This window comes from Ctenocephalides felis, unplaced genomic scaffold, assembly GCF_003426905.1.
Source record: "Ctenocephalides felis isolate EL2017-DRISC unplaced genomic scaffold, ASM342690v1 CF-g0.4_SCAFFOLD_01886, whole genome shotgun sequence".
Classification (NCBI taxonomy): domain Eukaryota; kingdom Metazoa; phylum Arthropoda; class Insecta; order Siphonaptera; family Pulicidae; genus Ctenocephalides; species Ctenocephalides felis.
This window is the reverse complement of record NW_020538040.1, coordinates 88,248,125-88,269,254: the sequence shown is the minus strand read 5'-3', so window position 1 is coordinate 88,269,254 and position 21,130 is coordinate 88,248,125. Positions and strand designations below refer to the sequence as shown.

At 28.9% G+C, this 21,130-nt stretch overlaps 1 protein-coding gene across 1 annotated transcript in view; it reads left to right on the top strand.

Annotated features, from left to right (window-relative positions):
* Positions 1-21,130, top strand: part of LOC113378578 (solute carrier family 12 member 4) — a 278,020-nt gene that overhangs the window by 226,410 nt on the left and 30,480 nt on the right. The window contains exons 9-10 of the mRNA XM_026619122.1: positions 1,762-1,919; positions 11,780-11,965. Of these exons, the coding sequence (XP_026474907.1) occupies positions 1,762-1,919; positions 11,780-11,965 (344 nt within the window). The remainder of the gene's footprint in view (positions 1-1,761; positions 1,920-11,779; positions 11,966-21,130) is intronic.

Here is a 21,130-nt window from a genome sequence, read left to right as displayed (position 1 = left end):
ATAATTTATTTTTCTGTCAACTTATCAATCAGACTTTTGTAAGCAACTTTACTGTATAGTTTATGTACCTTTTTTACGAAGTGTTGTCTGATTTAAGCAAAACTTTTTCGAATTTTAATCTATCATTTTTATTTATTTTAAATGTATGTGAAATTTAAAATCAGTTTACATGAATTTTATTATTAAATTCAGTATATGGCTCTATGTCGGATATTATAATCGGTACTATATAGTTAGAGCTATTTTTTTCTTGTTTTTATAATAATTCTTGAAATATTATAATTCGATTCCTCCGGTAAGAGTGTTTACTATACTAACCATTTTCGAGAGTAAATTAAAAACTTGAAAGATATTAAAATTTTGCAGGTGGATAAAGATAAAATACGAGTTTGTTATTAACTTTATTTGTTATTATGATTATATAAAAATATTTTTATTTTGCATACTTTGTAATATGATATCAATATAAAAATAATCTACTTTACTTGTTTTTAAAAGCTATTGTAAAGAAGAGAAATAAATTTGATACTAGTATGCGATTTTTTAATTGCTTCTATCTTTGGTAAGCGATTATAAGGGTTTCCGAACAGAAATAATTTAAGCGAAAATATGGTTTCAAATTAGTTGAAACTCTAACTTATGTAATAAGTTACTCATGTGGGATTTTTATCAATATATTCAACCACCTGACATAAATAATTATAAATACTACTAAACGATGAAAAGGTTAACTGTCGGCTCAATTGTATTTTTATAACGAATGGATATAGCCTCATAAAAAGACTCCGAATTAAAAAGTAGCAAACCTTAAGATCATTGAATTTAGTTTATATAATTTTTGAATCAATCAGGATATTTCAAATTCTTTGCTCCGATTGTTTTTTTTAACAGTAATCACAATTAATGGTTCTGTAATTTGTTGGGACGATTCTGGTTATAAACGACGTCACTTTTTGGAAGGTGACCAAATTATTTGAAGTATTTTACATTAGAAGGCAACCCAATTGGTTTTAGAGATATTATATTTTAAACTTATTGCAGCAGTGCCAGAAAGGGCTATTTTCACATGTAAACATTCGTATTTCCATACGAAGTTTGATTGAATTGCGCACTATCTAAAAGTTAATAATAAGAGCTAAAACTTTCAGAAAATTGCTTTTTATCAATTTGGAACCATTTGAGCCCTTGGGAGCAAGGAAATTCGAAAATGTCCATATTAAGAACCGCCCTAATATACATAGTATATTTTCATAATAGTACAATTATATATTCAACTAAAAACGGGTATACTACTACTTGATATCACGTTATCCTAAACTGTGATTACATGGTCGATCGCTTACCGCGGCTCTACATCATTCCTGAAATAATTAATTATATACATATTTATAACGGATAATAATTTAGAATAAGAATGATTTACTGATAAAATAAATTATTATATTCCTATACAAACGTAACAACACAAAAAACAGCTTGCAAAATGCATGTCAAGCTTTTGTGCTATTCTTTGGTAATATTATTTTATGCATTAAAGAGATAAAATTTCACGTGTTATTATGATTGTTTATTTTGAATAATGAAATAGCTTCATAAATACTATATTTATAATTAATCAAAATATTTCAGAAATATATGCTCTGTTTGATATTGATATCGTTTTAATCGTACAATATCGGATAATCTGTTGTCACCATATACATAGGTCTGTTTATTATAGTTCATATACCTAATGCGATGTTCTGCTTTGTGTCTTTCCAGCATGTGCGTATTGGGAAATCGTCTTTTGAAGGACATCGATATATCTAATTGCTCCAAGGACCTCGGAGGACCTCTGCACGATATATTCTGCTCGGCTAATGGCACCTGCGACCCCTATTATCTGGCTCACAATGTTACCACTCAGAGAGGCATCAAAGGTAGATTATTGCTGACCAGTTATACACATTATCATTAATTCCGCAGACTTACATACTAAACACACACAAACACAAATATATATATATATATATATATATTGTATATTTGTAAATAAGCTAAGGTTATACCATTGTTGGGATGTAGCGTTAAGGGACTTGACTCTTACTATTTTATTGGCTATGATAAAACGGTAAACTATTGTTTCAAACTTTACTAGAGTTTACTCAAGTGCTTTTTTATTTAAAAAAAATATACTTAACCTTATGGAACACATACATAAATTTACTTTCACTGATAATTTATAATGATATGAATCTTTGCTACTTATACTCTACGTAATATATAATATATATAAGAGATTTTAATATTTTTTTGAAGAAAGAGATTGGTATTTTAAAAAATTCAAATATTGTATGTTTATGTAAAGAAACCCAAGATATCACATGTATACCATTCCTTCTATGTTTTATTTAAAGTGTATTTAAAGCACATACTATAATAATAGGTTGTCAAATATCTCCCTTCCGCCTTTTTGTATCATAAACCAAGAGCAAAAAAGCGGAAGGGAGATATTTGACAACCTAATAATAATTTATTATAAGATGCTTTTGTTAGGAATCTTTCAGAGAAATAGTTCGAAAATACTGAATTCAATCATTCGATATTTTGAATCTAATTTAACAAATAACGTAGGATGAGGCACAAAGGTCCAAATTGACTTTCAGTAATTATACTGTCTAAAATCGAATGAACAACTTTACAACACATATCACGTATCCAGCAAAGAACTATCGAACTATATTCAGTAAAATTTTCAGTTAATTCCTAATTATAGAAATATATTTTTTTTTATTATTTTTATGAAATTTGTCATATTGTTTTACCCTATAGGCAGGTCAGTATTTTATTTTTAATTTTAATAGGATTTTACCAATAATCTATATCATTCAACCAATGCAAATTACAAATTTTATGGGCACATTTTTTACAAAGATCACACTATATATAACTTTGATCTAGTATTTTCTCAGAAATATTCATCAGCAGAGTTGGAGATGTTGGATTAATTAGTTTTCATTTTTAATCTATTTTAGTTTTTAATTTTCTTATTGTTTACACCCTTGGTTTTTTACACCAACAGTTTAGTTAAACCTTTTTACTCTACACATATGTAAGTTTTTACAGAGGTTATATAAATAACGAATTAATATAACAAGTTAAAAATATCAATACGTATTATAAAACAATTTAATAAGGTATGCTTAAAAATTATATTCAGATATGGTAAACTAACTGAAACCCGCGGATCTTTAAGCCCCCTTTTTATCCTATCCCAAATAATTTTACATTCGCACCCTTTGTTATTGAGGAAATTACTTTGTTGTTATCATATTTATACTAGAATATTTTTATTGTAGCAACGCATATATACTTGCTGCTCTCTTCCTGGCACTATGATGTATAGGGTAAAGCGGGACACAAAAGTACAATTATACTTTGAGTAATTATATTGTGAAAAATTTATATTATATCACAACAAATAATACATATCAAACAAACAGCAATCTGAACATGTTCAGTAATTTTAGCTAATTCATCATTGTAAAAATATGCTTTTTCAAAAATTGTTGAGTTGGTCCTCATTACTCCACCTAGGTGTAAGCTTTTATAAAGGTTATATAAAAAAACTATTGAATCTAACTTACAATTAACAATACATCTTATAAAACAATTAAATAACATATACTTAAAAATTATATTAAGATCTCGTAAACTAAAGAACAGCGCAAATAACTAACAATGAAAGAAAATGTTTTTGTTATAGATTTACAAGCATTGCCGTTTATCTCCCGATTGTAACGTTGTAAGAATTTTTTAACTTTACTGGTTTTGAGATATCAGGGATGGATTTTTTCACCCGCTCTACCCTACTTATATCCTATCTCAAAATTAATATTAAAACGTTATATTAAGTAATTCACTGTAATGCTTATTAGTAAAATCTCTTCTTGCATTTCTTGTGTATAAAAAAACAAATATAAACTAGTGGGGTGGGTGGCATCGTGCCTTAAGGCAAATTGCTGGAACTTCCCGTACCGTAACGAAATGTTCGAGAAATATTGAATGTTTTCAAATAGATTATTATAAATAATGCAACATTGTCTAATATTTATAAGAATTATATAAACTGAATTGCAGAGTTGAAATTATTTGTTTAAAGTATATTAGAACTATAGTCAGAATTAAAAATAAAATCTGAATTATTTTCGATATACAAAAAAATTAAAAAATTTAAAAAAAAAAAAAAAATGGTACAAATTTTTTTTTTCCAAAATCAATTATTTTGTTAAGACAAGCAGAAAGTTCTTTGAATCAATTGAATCGGACGCTTAATTCTCTCAAAAACTGCCATTTTTTGTACATTTAGCTCTGTATCTCCGAAATGGCTGGGCCTGCCTTTGCGAAAAACTAATAACCCCTTTTCCCAATCATTACTAATTGAATGTTTTTTAGATCATTCAAATCGGATGCTCTGTTCTCTCAAAAACTCGATTTCTATTTTCTGCACTCTTTGCTCCTTATCTCCGTAACTGCTGGACCTGCCTTTGCCAAAAACTAATCAGCTCTTCTCCTTATCAATAGGAATCGAATGTTTTTTAAATTATTCAAATCGGTTAATCCGTACGCCCGAAAACGTGGGCGAAAATTTGTATCCATACATACATACACACACACACACACACACACACACACACACATCCATTTTTTCTGAGGTATGCCAAAACGTTCAGAAACCTTCAAAACGTCGAGAAATGTAAAAATTTTCAATTCCGATTTTCGGCCCATTACAATAACTTACCCTACGGGAAGTTAAAAAATATGTAAACGATCCATGTGTATTCGTAGGTATATTATAATTGGCATACGGTTCGCTCGATATAAACCCGGACATAACTCCTTATATAATCTCGCGAATTCATAGAATATGAGTTTGGGGTCGAAACGCAACATTAAGTACGAGGAACGCTACAGATTCGCGAAATTTTCACCGTTTATAAATGTGCCCGTAGATTTATTACCTGTGCGAACGACGACATATACTGGAAATTATCGTGCGTTTATAAATAGCAACGTACGGGCGATCGGAGACTAATGGAACGGTTTTCGTCTTGAACTTGAAAATGTAATACAGGCATTTATATATTATACATGATCATTTTTGATACGATTCCAACTATTATTACTATGAAAATTATATTTTTACAACATTTTGTTAGGTCACTAACGATAAGGCAAAATTATTTAGTAAGAGGGTGAGATCTTTATTGGAACCTTATATTACAAAGATATAAAAATAGCTTTCTGGAAATTTTGCGTACGCGTTGTTAATAAATATATTTTTTCTTTTCATTTTTTTTATGAAACAATAATTCTGTTTGAGGACAAATTGGCATATTGTTTTGCTTTTTAGTGGTATTTATTTATCATTTTGCGCTTGAATGAAGTTATAAAGAGTGTCAATAATTTTTACTAATTGTAAGAGACCATAGATCCCAGTTTGGCCGGGACAGTCCCGGATTTCCACCTTGTGTCCCGGGTTTCTCTAAACGCAATATTTGTCCCAGATTTAGATCTTTTTATCTCGGATTCTTGCGGTTTTTCGAAAAGTATAGGTTCAAACTGTATCTTTGCAATTACTTAATAATAAAATTACAACTACCCATAAAATATCTGAAAACGATATATTGTTACGAGACAACTAGTAAGCTTACATGAATAAATACGTTCCGAACGAGAAAAGTAAAGCCAAACACACAATTCCAAAAGTGGATAAAAAATAAATTCAAACTTTTATTTTATATTTAGTAAATATCTGTAATTCTGATTAACAAAAATTTGATTTCAAAAAGAACTGTGTTTACTTGGAGTTATTTTAAAATCATATTTAAGTCATTTACCATAAAGCCTAAAAATTAAAAAAAAAATTATTTAAACATACGATTGCAGAAAAACATTTTATTTTTTTATAAGAATGATAGTATTTTCAGAAACAATTACCAAAAAATATTAAAGTAGCTAGCATGTCAGACAATAATAAATTTAAAAACTAACCTTCAATTTTCCCAATCATTACAAATTGAATGTTTTTTGGATCATCCGTTCGTTCAAAAGCTCGATTTCTATTTTCTGCACTTTTTACTCCTTATCACCATAACGGCTGGACCTGTCTTTGCCAAAACTAATCGACACATCTCTCTATCAATAGCAATCCAATGTTTTTTTGAACCGTTCAAACGGTTGATCCGTGCGCCCGAAAACGTGGACGAAAAATTGCGGACGCACAAAACACACACATACATTTTTTTGAGGTATGCCAAAATGTTCAGAAACTTCTGAAACGTGAAGATATGCAAAAATTTTCATTTTTGATTTTCGACCCATTACTATAACTTACCCTACGGGAAATTAAAAATAAAAAAATATTTTTAAACATATTTATTAATAATATATTATGAACACATTATGAATGAATATATAAAAGTTGTTAAAAGATACTGCAACGTAATTTATTATTTTTACATATAATTACCATGAATTATTTTTTATAGAGTATCAGTATGATAAATATTATATAATTGGATTAATATTATATGATATGATATAACTATTAATAAAAAATATAAAATTCGCGATACGAATTGTGATAGAAATGTATTTTATGAGTGTTTAGATTGTTTAAAAAATATTTATTACTACTTACAAATAGCGTTAAACAATGTTAAATATTATAATATAGGTGACACGATGATTACACTCAGCATCATATTCATTAACAAATTATTTTAAATTAGTCTGCGAACCCTGGCCTCCCCTATATTTGCATATCTCAATTTAATGAACAAATGGTATAAATTCTAAGAATAATTTATCATGAAGACGATCCGCGCTGCGAAAGTACTTTTTAGACTATAAATTACTCGTCGACAATAACTTGTGGGACGTGCGTGATTACGTAAAAGTACGGCGGTTCATTAAATACGATATATTATACATTGAAAGCCATAAATAAATGATTATATTATTTTCGGAATGATGTTTAGCATATTATATTTTGAGCCTATTCAAATAGCTAGGTATTACATGAGCTTTGAAATGTATGATGATATTCATATTTCTCTTTATTCCAAAATTACTCGTAGCGGTCGGTGGCAATAACCTTGATAAAGGTTTGCGATGTTAATTACTTAATACTGTTATAGATTAAGTAGAAATAAATTTTGTATGGCATAAGAGTACATGCTCTGTCAAAGAATTGTGGGTTATTTTAATTTAAATGTCAACTATCATAAAGTTACTATAATTTTTTTATTTTTATTTTTCTATCAATTATAGTTTCCTTCCTATAGCAGCTCTGCAACTCATTTTGACTCTGATTGTTATAATTAAATTTAATAAAAAAACTGTCATTAGATACGATGGGTTTGAAATAATTTCTTATATTGTATTTAAAAAAATGGTTGCGTAACACTTTGAATAACTAAATACTACAACAAATACGGAAGTTTATAATAAACTAGTTGTAAGCATTTCGCCTCAAGACAAGTTGCATTAAGTTCCCGATATATGTATTCATTATCAACTTAATCAAATTGAGATCAGCTATTTAGGATTTGGTCAACTGTTTATTTTGAAAATATAAGGGTAGCTTTCACTAATAAATTATCAATGCGATTAACAATACAATACGATGTCTTTCAAACATAGGATAGGGTGAGGCACAAAGGTCCAATTTGACTTCAAGTAATTATACTGTATTTTGTACTAGTATTTTTTTTAAATCTTTTTCATAGTTTTTGATAGCTTTATTTATCATTTGTAATAAATATCACATAACATTGTCGTATTTCTGCTGGTTTTTCTCGTTAAGTTTTTTAACTTTTGCTGAAATCTGCTCAAAAGTAATATGAATTTGTGAAATAATATGTATTAAGATAATTTTATATAAAAATTAAAACTGGAGCTTAAAAAAGGTAAAAAGTATAAACAGGTCCACCACCGTTATCTCAAAAACCTGTTTAACAACATTATTTATTTAACAATATTTGTTTAACAACAAGAATTGTTTAACAACAATATTTGAAAGTAGAGGGGAAAAAATGTATTACCTCTTTACTCAAGACGTAGTTATCAAGATATAAACGGCAATGTTTGAAAATTCATAAAGTTTTTTTTCGTTTAATTTACAAGACTTTAATATAAGTTCTAAATATACGTTATTTTATTGTTTATTGCTTTATAAGATGTATTGTAATTTCAAATTAGATTGAACAGTCTTTTATATAACCTCTAAAAAAGCTTACACCTGGGTAAAAAAAGGTGTCAAAAATGAAAAATAGCATATACAAAAGAAATAAGTTAAAACTAGTGTATGGCATCGTACCTTAAGACAAACGAAGAATAAAATTTAATTCTAAACAATTTTTTCTTCAAAATTAAGGAAAAGATAAGACAAAAAAATTTCGAAAGCAATAGTTTTGTCAACACAAACAGAAAGTTTTCTGAATCATTCAAATCGGATGCTTAGTTCTCTCAAAAACTGCAATTTTTTGCATATTTATCTCCGTATGTTCAAAATGGCTAGACCTGCCTTTACCAAATTACCACTTCTACCCACCATTATGAATTGAATGTTTTTTGGATCATTCAAATCGGATGCTTCGTTCTCTCTGAAACTCGATTTCTATTTTTTGCACTTTTTGCTGTGTATCTACGAAACGGTTGGTTCTGTCTTTGTGAAAAACTAATCAGCGCATCTCCCCATCAAAGGAAACGCATATTTTTTGAACCATTCAAATCGGTTAAACTGTGGGCTCGAGAACGTAGACGGAAAATTGTATCCTTACATACATACACACATACATCCATTTTGTCTAAGGTATGCCAAAACATTCAAAAATATTCAAAACTTCAAAGATATACAAAAATTTTCAATTTACTTACTCTACGGGAAGTTAAGAAAGTTATTTTACATAAGATAAATTGAATAAATAGTTATTACAACTCTTTTGATGATTATTTCTGAAATAACAGATCAAGGTTATTTACAGTGTTATCTTTGTGAAAAATGACATTTATATTTTGCATGGGTTGAATAATGTAGCTATTATTTTCTAAAATCTCCTTTAAAATTAAAATAAGTCATCAAATCTCTTTGCTCCCTGGTCATCCCAATTTATCCCGCCTATGGGGTAAAAAGGACCAGGTTACAAATTTGCGAAAAACAGCATAAAACACATTTTTACAATGATAAATTAGCTGAGAGTTTTACTGAATAAGGTCAAATAGTTGTTTGTTTGATATGTGTTATTATTTGAAAAATTGAAATGTAGGAATTTTAAAATCTGAATAAAAAACATATCTACTGATTGAGAAGTATGAATCAAAATAATTAAAAATTACATTGAAAATCCGTTTTCAATTTAGTAATTAGACCATTATACTATGTATGTATAATATTCATAGATAAGTCATCTAATAGTTCACCTCACTTTCCTTTCTTACTCATGTGAGGTTATCGTACGTCTGGAAAATAGTTGTGCACTTCAGGTAGAATATACATCTGCTTATCTTTTCTTGGTCGAATTCTATTTAAGCACGGCTATCCATTCCAGCTTACGACCGCTATAAAAGAAATCGCCCTGCAGGGACACCATTCGCCCAGCAGACTCTTCTGCACGAAAATACAAAGATCATGTCTTATTAATGGCAATCGCCCGTGGAGATTTTAACTACGTGGCTTTATTTTTTTAGTCAGACAACCTTTGAAAAGGTTGGTCTAAATTGGCCTGGAAGAAAATACTAGAAACGTTTCTGTTTGATCATTTTCATTCGTGTGATGCGTGGAATGGAATAATTGTAAATGTGTTATTTTACTCTTTAACGTGTTATTTTTTTATAACCTTTTAATTTCAGGTTTTAAGTTTTTTGCTCATTACACTATATATGTAAGGTAAATAACCTTAATCTAGTATTCATTAAATTTATATTTTGCATTGGTTGAATTATGTAGCTATTATTTTCTAAAAATATTTAAGTCTAAACCGGGACGGCAATTTTTAGTTATCCTAAACTAAGACGGGTGGGGGAGAGTTTTGGCTTTAATAACAATAACAAATGCTATTTAAGGATACATTAAAAATCAGTTTTTTGAGCCTTGTATGAAATTCTATTCAATTTTCTTAAGAATTAATTTGAAAAAAGCCCTTGTTTGTTTATTTTTTTATAATTTTTGTTAATTCAACTATTAATTTTTTTAAAAACCGGGGCAACCAGGGAAAAACCCGGAACACAAAATGGAAATACGGGACTGTCCCAACCGGACGTATTTTAAGGCGTTTAGGATTAAAATTAATTAAATACAGTACTTTGTCCATTCACATAGTATGCAAACTTAATAAACATATCTATTATTTGATGAAAAAATATAATATATTTATTATTAAAGATGAAATATGAAACTGTACATGAACCTGAAACAACGATAGATTAAAGCTATGAAGAAGATTAGTATAAGTCGAGCTTTCGAAATTGAAAAAAATATATTCCCAAATACACGTTGGTGTTATTTATCATATATTTTCATATTATTCTAAATTACCGTTTTTTATGTGAAATATGCGATGGAAAAATTGTCAAGTATATATCGACAATATATTGACTTCATAAGTGCTTTAATACTACTCGTATTAATATACTCGAATTATTATACTTGTCCTTACAGGGTAAAGGAGGGCTTAAAGGTCCGCGGACCACCGATTTCTCAAAAAGAAGTAAAGTTAAGAATTTTTTAACAATAAAACTTTAGGGAAAAAGATGTATAACTAGACATTACCTTGAATTTTCCTGCAATAAAAGTATTTTCTTTCGTCGTGATTTGGTTGTGAGCATTTTAGTTTACGAGACATTATTATAATTTTTAATTATACGTTATTTAATTGTTTTATAAGATGTATTGTTATCTTTAAGTTAGATTCAACAGTTTTTTCATTTAACCTTTAGAAGAACTTGCATGAGGGTGGGGTAAAAAGGACTAACTGTACCTTTACCCTGACAAAACTGAACAATAAAAAATAGTAAATTAAGTTAAGTTAAAACAATTTTACAAGAGATAGGTTAAATAAATAGTTATTCCAATTATACTGGTGATTATGTCTGACGAAATACCAGATCAAGGTTATATCTTTGTAAAAAATGTAGTATGTAAATTATAAATTTTATTTATTTTTTGTATTGGTTGATCAATGTAGCTATTTGTTCGTAAAATCTCTTTGAAATTAAATAAGATATTAGATCTGGTTATTGGGTAAAAAGGCCAGGTGACAATTTTTTTAAAACACCAAAAGCACTTTTTTACAATGATGAATTAGCTGAGTTTTACTGAACATTGTCAGATAATTGTTTATTTGATACGCGTTTTTCCTTTTGATATAATTGTTTTGCTCAAAGTCAAATCGGATCTTTGTGCCGCGTCGTACTCTACTTGAATATTGATAAAGTAATCAAAACCTTTATGTACAAAGCCTTATGCAAAATTTATTAAAACAATCTGATATATAATATGAAGCTTATATATTTTCTTATTAAAAATAGGTGTTTTTGTGTATTTGAACGATTCAGACGTAGATATATCAATGCTACATTTAATAAATGTTTGTATCTACTATTTTCAAATAATCATACGAACTTGACACATCATGTTTTCTTTCTACCCTGTTCAATATATATTTGTGATCTATCTCATATGTTTTTTGCTGTTTTGTGTCTTGTAAAATCTCACGTATTCTTTCTCTCCGCGTAGGTTTGGCTAGTGGAGTGTTCAAAGAGAATATTTGGTCTAGTTTCCTTGAGGAGGGTCAGTACATCGCGTACACCGCTACTCCAGAAGATATCGAACAGATGGATCGCCCCACTTACAACCAGGTGTTTGCTGATATCACTACATCATTCACGATTCTTATCGGAATATTCTTCCCTTCGGTAACAGGTCAGTATCTATATATTCTAACAATAAGGTTCAAATTAATCTGATTGTGAATAAGTTGTTTTACGTTACTAGGATTTTTGTTGAAAGCAGCTACAAACTTAAAATATCTAACGCCAAGATTTATTTTAGTACCTACTGTTTTTTTAATTTTTTTGTGGTTAACATAATCGATAATCAAGATTTTGGGCAATCCAAAATGATCATCGTATATTTTGATGTAACGAAAATCTCTGAATCGCACCTTGAGTATATTTAAGTACTCTTAACATTCAGTTAAGACTATATAGTATCAACTGTGTATTTTTTTTTATAAATTCATGTTACATGTTATTTAAATAAAAAATAAAACCCTTAGGGAGTATTCTAGTGTAGAAATTCTAAATTTTTTTATATATTTGCAAAGGTGGACTATTCAAAAATATGTGTACGAGAGGTTTTTTTCAAAAAATTTAAGGTATTTTTGAAGATACAGCTTCTGTTTTCTTCCTTTTGCGAAACGCGTTTTTCTTAAAACTGTCTTTCAATATGATGTACTCGATTTCTCCAGTTCTACTACGCCGATTCACTTGAAATTCTCACCCTTCTCTCTGGCTTATACTAGTCTCATACCCAAATTTCAATTTTTTCTACTTCTAAAAAATTTCAAAAACTCAAAGTGGTATGAAAATCGCCATTTTGCCAATTGTAAAAAAAAACTCAATAGTTAAATATTTAATAGTGCTGCTATTGCGGCATCATTCTAAATTAATAATATTTTTCTTTTTAATTTCGGATTATTAAGAGGGCTCCACTTCAACAACTGCAAATTTTTTAAAAAAATCAATCAATAATAAATAAAATCAAAAAATTAACGTCGATAAATAAATTTAAAAAAAATAATAGTAAAAAAATATTGTCTTTTAACAACGATTTAAAAATTATTCATGCTACAATTAGAATACTCCCTTAGTGAATTCGCATATGTTTTGAAGTTTAGCATTTCGATAAGCAGAAAAAATGACTGTATATTTTTGCCTATTTTTAATGTTTGGATAAATTTACCTATTTATTTATGCTTACGTTAATGACACAGTATCACAATAAAGTGCAGAAAATGAATTGAAGTGAACTAAAAAATCTAGATAATGTAGTAATTTAATTCAAATATTCAAAAGAACTTAACAGTCGGCGAGACAGTTCCACTCTGCGATACTTGCCGTTAAATGCCTATTTAAATGTTTGAATGCATCTCGTAGGTTTTGGTATTTTGCAGCTTCCTTAGTTGATTATAGACTTTCATGGTTGATGACTGCAAGCATGCATAAACTTAGTAATGAATCTTAACAGAAGTTCGATCTATTTTCATTTGGTAGTACTATAGAACTTAAACGTTCAAACGCTCAGTTGAGCAAACAATTCAACTTGCTGATCCAAACTGTCTAGTAGAATATCACGTTCGGGCGTGTGAAACTTGCCTAAGCCTTTATTACGCACAACTGTCAAAATTGGTAAAATAAAGTAAGTACAGGTGGCAAGCATGTAATGAATGAAAGATTGACAAGTTAGATATCTGGGAAAAATGACGCATTTCTTAACATTTTATGCACTAAATTAGTATGGCCTGTATAGTAGTATGGCAAGTATATGTCTAGTGACATCTACTCGAAGTATACTATATCGCAAAAATGCTTTGTGAGGAAGTTCGACTCACACTATACCATATTTTTTATATTAAGTCTCTCTTCCATGGTATTTTCGTCAAATATATGTTAAATCTACAAAGGCTACATAACCATGCTGGTTTCGTATTTATGAAAGAGGAAAAATGAATGTGAAAAACTACATACACTGAACATATTTCTATAGGATTATATACATCATTTTTGCAATGTTATCTAGTCATAAATAGTTACCTCAACTTCTCAAATATTTACTAAAGTACAATATGTATAGCTTCTATTGCCTAAACTTCAAAACGTTAAATTGAATTATTGCTCAGGATTACGATGTATGTTATAGTTATTCTTAAAGAAAGGATAGATAAATATAGTGATATATTTTTTGCTGGTAAATCGATGTTATCGTCAGGAATATCTTATTCATATTTTTTGCGAACGTTTTAGTAATGCTTATGCTACTGTATAGGGAGCACTTCATTGTGATATTATAATCATAGTTCTTTATTTTAAGGTGACCATACATCCCAAACTGGCTTGAAACTTTCGATTGCCTAACACTAATGCTTTAAACATTTTAATACTCAAAATAGACAAACTAAAAGCAATACTTTTTACTAGAGTTTAAGAAAACTGTACAGATTTATATTTTGGCTGAAAAGCGAACAAGTCCTTGTAGAAATACTCATACTCATCGTCAGTATTTCTGATTTTGAAAATATGATTTATTAAGAAATTTTTTTATTGTATTCTTAAATAGTTTTTTTGATCATATTTGAAACATTTATCGTAAATACAAGTCTATACATTTTTGACAAAAATTTTCTTTTTTTTTAAAAAAGACTTTTTGAAGAAAAATTTATTTTGAAATATTTTGGAAATTCTGAACTTTTTTCAAAGCAATCGTACTGCTTTTACTGCATAGAGATAAAATGTAGAAGCGCCGTCTAACTAATGATCATTTTTGACCGCCAAATGGCTTTTTTTTTTTACTAGATCTCCGAAATCGTTAGACCTGCCTTCATGAAAATTTAATCAGATCTTCATCTTGTTAATATAAGTAAAATGTTTTTTGAATTTTTAAAATCGGACGTATCTTCGGAACGGATAGACCTGCCTTCGCCAAAAACTAATCAGCACGTCTCTTTATCAGTACGAATAGAATGTTTTTTGAATTATTTAAATTGGTTGATTGGTGTTCCCGAAATTGTCGACGAAAATTTGTATCCGCACACACACAAATACACACACACATACATTCATTTTTTCTAAGGTATGCCAAAATATTCAGAAACCTTTGAAACGTGAAGATATATAAGAATTTTCATTTTCGATTTTTTGCGATTACTATAACTTGCCATACGGGAAGTTAATAATTATTCAAACTTGTAACTAAGTTGACCAAATTAAAAAAAGTTTAAATGTGCTAATCGATAGGCATGTACTGTAACTTTTCAACAAATTGTTGATATTTTTAACTTTGCGTAGAGTAAGCTATAGTAATTGCAAAAAATCGAAGATAAAAATTTTCATATCATTACGTTTCAAAGGTTTCTAAACATTTTCTCAAAGTGTGTATGTTTGGACTATTTTTTGTTTATGATTTTGAGACTACGGATCGTCCGATGTGAATAATCCAAAAAACATTCGATTCCTATTGATGAGGGATTTATGCAGATTAGTTTTGGCAAATTCAGGTCCAGCTGTTTCGAAGATAAGGGGTAAAAAGTAACAAGAATGGTAATTTTGAGGGAGCGGAGTTATATTACACTTATATTGATATAATGAAGAATTAGTTCAATAGGTTGAATTTTGGAGATCGAATAAAAAAGTTAAAAAAAAACACATTCGGCGGTTAAAAATGATCATCAGACATTCACATCAAATTTTCCGATATTTTAATAATCAGTACAAATTTTGTTTACATTTCTATGGGTTCTGAACCAAGAATTTTAATGTTTAACTGCTAGACTGCGATGCAGCATTACGCGCTTTGATATTTCGTCTATGAAACAGCTACGCAGCTCTTTTAAAAAAAATTAAAATCTTTCAAAAAAAAAGCATTTAAAAATTTTAAATCACGGTTCGAAAAGTTCCGGCAGTTTGCCTTAAGGCACGATGTCATGACCACTATTTTACTACTAATTTTTAACCTGATGTATTCTCTGCGGCTTTGCGGAAAAATTTACTTTCAGAGAGTATTTTTCCACTCACTACTGAGCTTTCTAGTGAATGGTATTTTATTATTTTATTATGAAACTGATCTCTTAGGTTCTTATTTTTAACTTATAAGTTCGTTGTGTTTACTCTATGTTTTCCTCTCATCATCCCTGATACCATAAGCATAAAATAAATAACTGCTCGAGCAAATATTTGTTTCGCAACAACATTTATATAATATCGCAGACAGTTTAACAATCTCTCACTCTTCTAATTTTCTAGAGTGCTTCCTTCGCACTTTCATGTGTGTCAACACTCGTAACATTAAATATAAATCTCGTTTCTTTCCTCTTTTTATTTGCGCTCATCTTTTTGATCTCTGAATGTGTGTTCATCTGTATAACGTCGACGACTTCTATGCATGCGGCGTTTTTCGCTTGCAGCACATGCTGATCTGCAATAATTTAGTGCCTTTGAAAAAGTTCACTCTCCTATCACTGGAGTGCAGCGTCGCTTGCGGGCGCACAGGAAGGCGACCCACTAGACCCACTAGAACTGTTCAAATATTCGGCAAAGTCCACAGCATTATTTACACTGTTTTAATTACTTTATCTACGACCGACTTTAGGATTTCGCAATGTTAGTCTTGTTGATTCATCTATGTGACGAACGATTTTCGTAACGAATCTCAAAATGCACGAATAGTTTATCTTACATTTTATAGTCAGATTTTTGACATATTCTTTATGAAATCATACCCGAGCAGAATAAATAAGTGCATAGATAGAAACATGATCTTGGAGACAGAGCGCCATTATATATTTTTCTCCATTATATTCATCATGACCCGTGCTTATTTTTAATTTTTCTTTACTTTTTGTTCATTACAATCTTTGTATTTATTTTTATAAAGCATCATGCAGCAGACTTTCAGTCCTTAAAATAGGTTCAATGCAGTTTTCATTCCGTTACAGAATCGTGCATAGTGGAATTACTTCTTTTCCGATTCTCTACAAAAATAATTATCATTTGCAACTTCGTCAGTTTATTATAATTTTCTTCCTTCATTTATACTATATGTAATATAGGGCGGGGCACAAAGATCCAATTATCACCTGGTCTGTTTTGCTCCATTGGCCAGTGGTATTGTCGAGCCGGAACGCTCCGGAAAGTCGTTTCGGTACTTTCTTTTTGGACAGAAACGCGTTCTGGAACTAAGTATGTTTTCAGATAACGAGTATTGACTGGCGTATTGAAAAAAAATAAAAAGCATTGCTGTCTTTTTATAATTTTTGATGAATTTTTATATGTATTATCATAGACAAGGGTTTGGTCCAAACTCGAACCGGGATCAACCGGTTTGTGTAATCCCGAACGTTTTTCTGCTGCCGGACTGAAACTCGAACCCAACCGCGACAAATACGAGAACCGACTTTTAAACCGGCTTTTCAATTTTGGCACTTTGGCGTTAAACTTCATGCGGTTAATTGTTATGTTAAACGAGAAATAGTTATAATCTAAATGTGTATTTTTAACGTAATCAATAAAAAAAATTGTCAACTTTTACTACTATCATATATCTTATTTTTAATTTAATTTATATTTGAATTATCGTAATCAGACCATATTATATTAAAATACAATTATCACAAATAAAATAAATTCAATTTCTGTTTGAAATACATATTTGATGGGCATATGTCATACAGAAATCGAACTGCATACAACGTTTATATAAAACTTTGCCAGAAAAATGCATTATTAGAGTTGAATAACTATATTTTTTAATTTATCTCTTGCAAAATTGCCATTTTAACCCGCTAGCGTAAAGGTTTTCATATAAAAAAGACTGTTGAATTTAACTTTAAAATAACAATTAAAAACAATTAAATAGCGTCTACTAAAAATTATATCCAAGTTTTGTGAACTAAAGAACAGTGCACAAAACAAAAAAGACTAACAACGAAAAACAATACTTTTGTTATGAATATTGATACATGGCTGTTTATCTCCTGATAGCGATGACATAAAAATTAAGATGAAATAGCCTTCTACTTTAAAATAGTATCGTAAAAAAATCTAAACTTCACTTGTTTTTGAGATAATGGTGAGATAATTGAATTTGAGATAATTTACCCGCGGAGTTTTAAGCCCCGCTCTACCCTATGTATATAACCAGAAATTTCTTATTATCTCTAGTTATTCTTTAGTTTTATATCATATAGCGTGTTTCGTGATAAGTTTAAAAATAGAATTATTTTCAAATTATACTTCTAATAGAAGTAAATTATCATAACAATAAAATATATTACAGTTAGAAGATAGTATCTTGCATATTTTAGTGACTAAATTAAAATTATTCAATTTCATTTGACGTCGAATACAGAACTGTATTTCTGATTTTTTTCATTTTACTGGAAGCTCACAAGTGAGCTAATAAATAGCTATTGGATTTTATTCCATATATATGTATATTCTAAACGATAAGTTGTAAATTTGAAAATATATTAAAGATTAACATTAGGTAAGAAAATTGCGATTTCATTTCTTAAGTATCTACTATCAAGAAACGAGAATTTTGCAATATCGTGTTATTTTTTGTTGATTATCTCAGTTTTTCTTTTATTATTTCAAATACTCAATATGAATAATACAGTTCACAAGTAATTATTATTCGTTAGTAATATAATTAAAAAACAACAACATTATCCCGTGGACAAAGTTACGATCGTGGCGCATTACCGTCTTCTGAATTATGGTCATAAATTGGTCATTAGTACGAAATACTCATAAATATATCTCTACATAGTAAGTTTATCCATTAAATACAACACATTGTAATAACCATAATTTATATAGAGCCATCGTAGAGATTTTATAGGTTCGTAAATTCTATTATAAAATGTCCAGATATTTTCTCATGAGCTTTTATTCTCTTACTCTTAAAATTTTTATTAGCAGCTTTTTCATATTTATCATATTTGAAAATTTTCGTATTCAATTTTACTTCCTTAACAGTAGGCACTCGCAAATGAAATATTTGTGTTATTTTAATTTTGTAACTGATTTATATTTTTTTTAATAACTTCAAACTTAATAAAAAAAATATGGTTATATTATGACATAGTTAATATTATTACCTTAGTAAACAAACATTATTATAATTATATACTTTTTTTTTGCTTGCAATTATTAAAGTGTCTATATGGAGGCTGTGAAGTCATCATCGGTGTTGAGTACATTTGATATGGCATAGGGCGGGGTAAAAGTTCAATTTGACTTTGAGCAATTATATTATAAAAAGCAAACGAATTATATCACAACAAATCACACATATCAAACAAACAGACTATGTTTAGTAAAACTCCCAGCTAATTCATTATTGTAGAGATGTTCATTGTTGTTTTTCAAAAATTTCGATTCTTTTTATCTCATAGGCGCGGTAAAATGGGACGGCCAGATGCCACCAGGTCAAAAGTCTTATTTTTAATTTCAAAAGTATTTTCCGAAATAATAGCTACAATATTTAACCAACGCAAAATATAAATTTTCTGAAATATTTTTTTATAAAAATAAGCACATCCTTGATCTGATTATTAAACAGAAATATCAATCCCCAGAGTTGAAAAAAATATTAATTCATTTATCTCTTTTTTAATCACTATTTTTTATAGTTTACACTATTGTCTGGGTAAAAATTCAGTTGGTCCGTTTTACCCCACCCACGTGTAAGCTTTTATAAATGTTATATAAAACAAACTGTTGAACCTCACTTAAAATCAGCAATACATATTATAACATACCTAAAAATTATATTAAGGTCTTGTAAACTACTTTTGTTATGGACTTTCAAATATTGCCGTTTATTTTTCGATGGCTGGTTGTTCATCTTTTTCCCTCCACTTTCAAATATTTTTGTTAGAGAAATCTTAACTTTACTTGTTTTTGAGACATCAGTGGTGGACCTATTTTTTCGCTTGAGTCTTGCTTTATATTTTAAGTAACTCACTCAATTAATTGAATTTTATTATCAATTTAGTACCAAAATTCTCCACAGTTTTTGTTTTTTCTGTAATAGAAATAGAATTTCTCAAATTTCAACCCTTATTTTTGAGTCATTGCACAGGTCATCAGAATTCATTTTCGAGGTATAGTTTCTTCAGCAAAGTATCTTATTTTGATCCCTAGTATCCGAAAATCATGGGTGCTTAAGCGACTTTTTTTGACCCATACAAATCTACCCGCTCTAATATATATATATATATATATATATATATATATATATATATATATATATATATATATAAGTCAAAAATATCATTGCTCATCGTGAAAAATATTTTGAAAAGACTGGAAAAAATAATAGTAAAATAAATTTGACCAAAATTACTACTCTAATTATAATATCGACCCTTGAAGTAGCTTGTTCAACTGTGCGAGTTAAATTAGTTTAATATTCAATTTATTACGTATAGTTCTGGTGTAATTTTAACAAAAGCTTTTGTCCATGTTCGACTTCATCTATGTTTAATACTAAAAGCAAACATTTCACGGTGCTATTAAATTACGTTCTCTCTTGAAGATAAACTCTCAGTATACGAGCTGTTCATATTGTTATATAAAAACGTACTTTTCTCTAATTTTATTTCGTTATTTTTTAGTTTAATTTATTAACAACTTAACGTTAAATTTTAGAAATGCTTATTTATTATAGAGAACTACAGTTCAGCAAACATTTCTGGCAAATAAGATTTATGGATATGGCATTTATTATATAAATAATAATTTAGAAAAGCCACGCAAATAGATTATATTTATATTTATTTTTGCTGTGAGTGGTTAAATGCATATTAGTTGCAGTAAAACATATGAATATTATCATGATTATACTAATCATTTTCAATGTCAGTATATTTTCAAATAATGATGCTGAATGAAATGAGTGATTAACTATCTTTTAATTCATTTGCTTAATTTTCAATTTTTGTCAAATGACTTTATCTCGGTTGTGATATTTTTTACTTATTGTTGTCTTGTATTAGTAGATTTTCTGCTACTTTAAGTTTTACTGCATTTATTTCCTCTGACTTTTTAGACCGTATGGCAAAACTTAATAGTTTTAAAGCCGAAGTGACTATGAAATAATGACAAAGTTGAATTTTCGTGCAAATCTTTCTTTTGTGGTTTTAAGCGAGCTGCTAGCTTCTGTCGACCAGAAATATTTTTAACGAAATGTCCGTTCTATATTTTCTGAGAAAAAATTATGTGGACTAACTGTGAAAAATAATGTCATGTGGGAAGTTGTTTTCGTCAAAATGTAGGTGCAGACTTATATAAAATATACTAAATG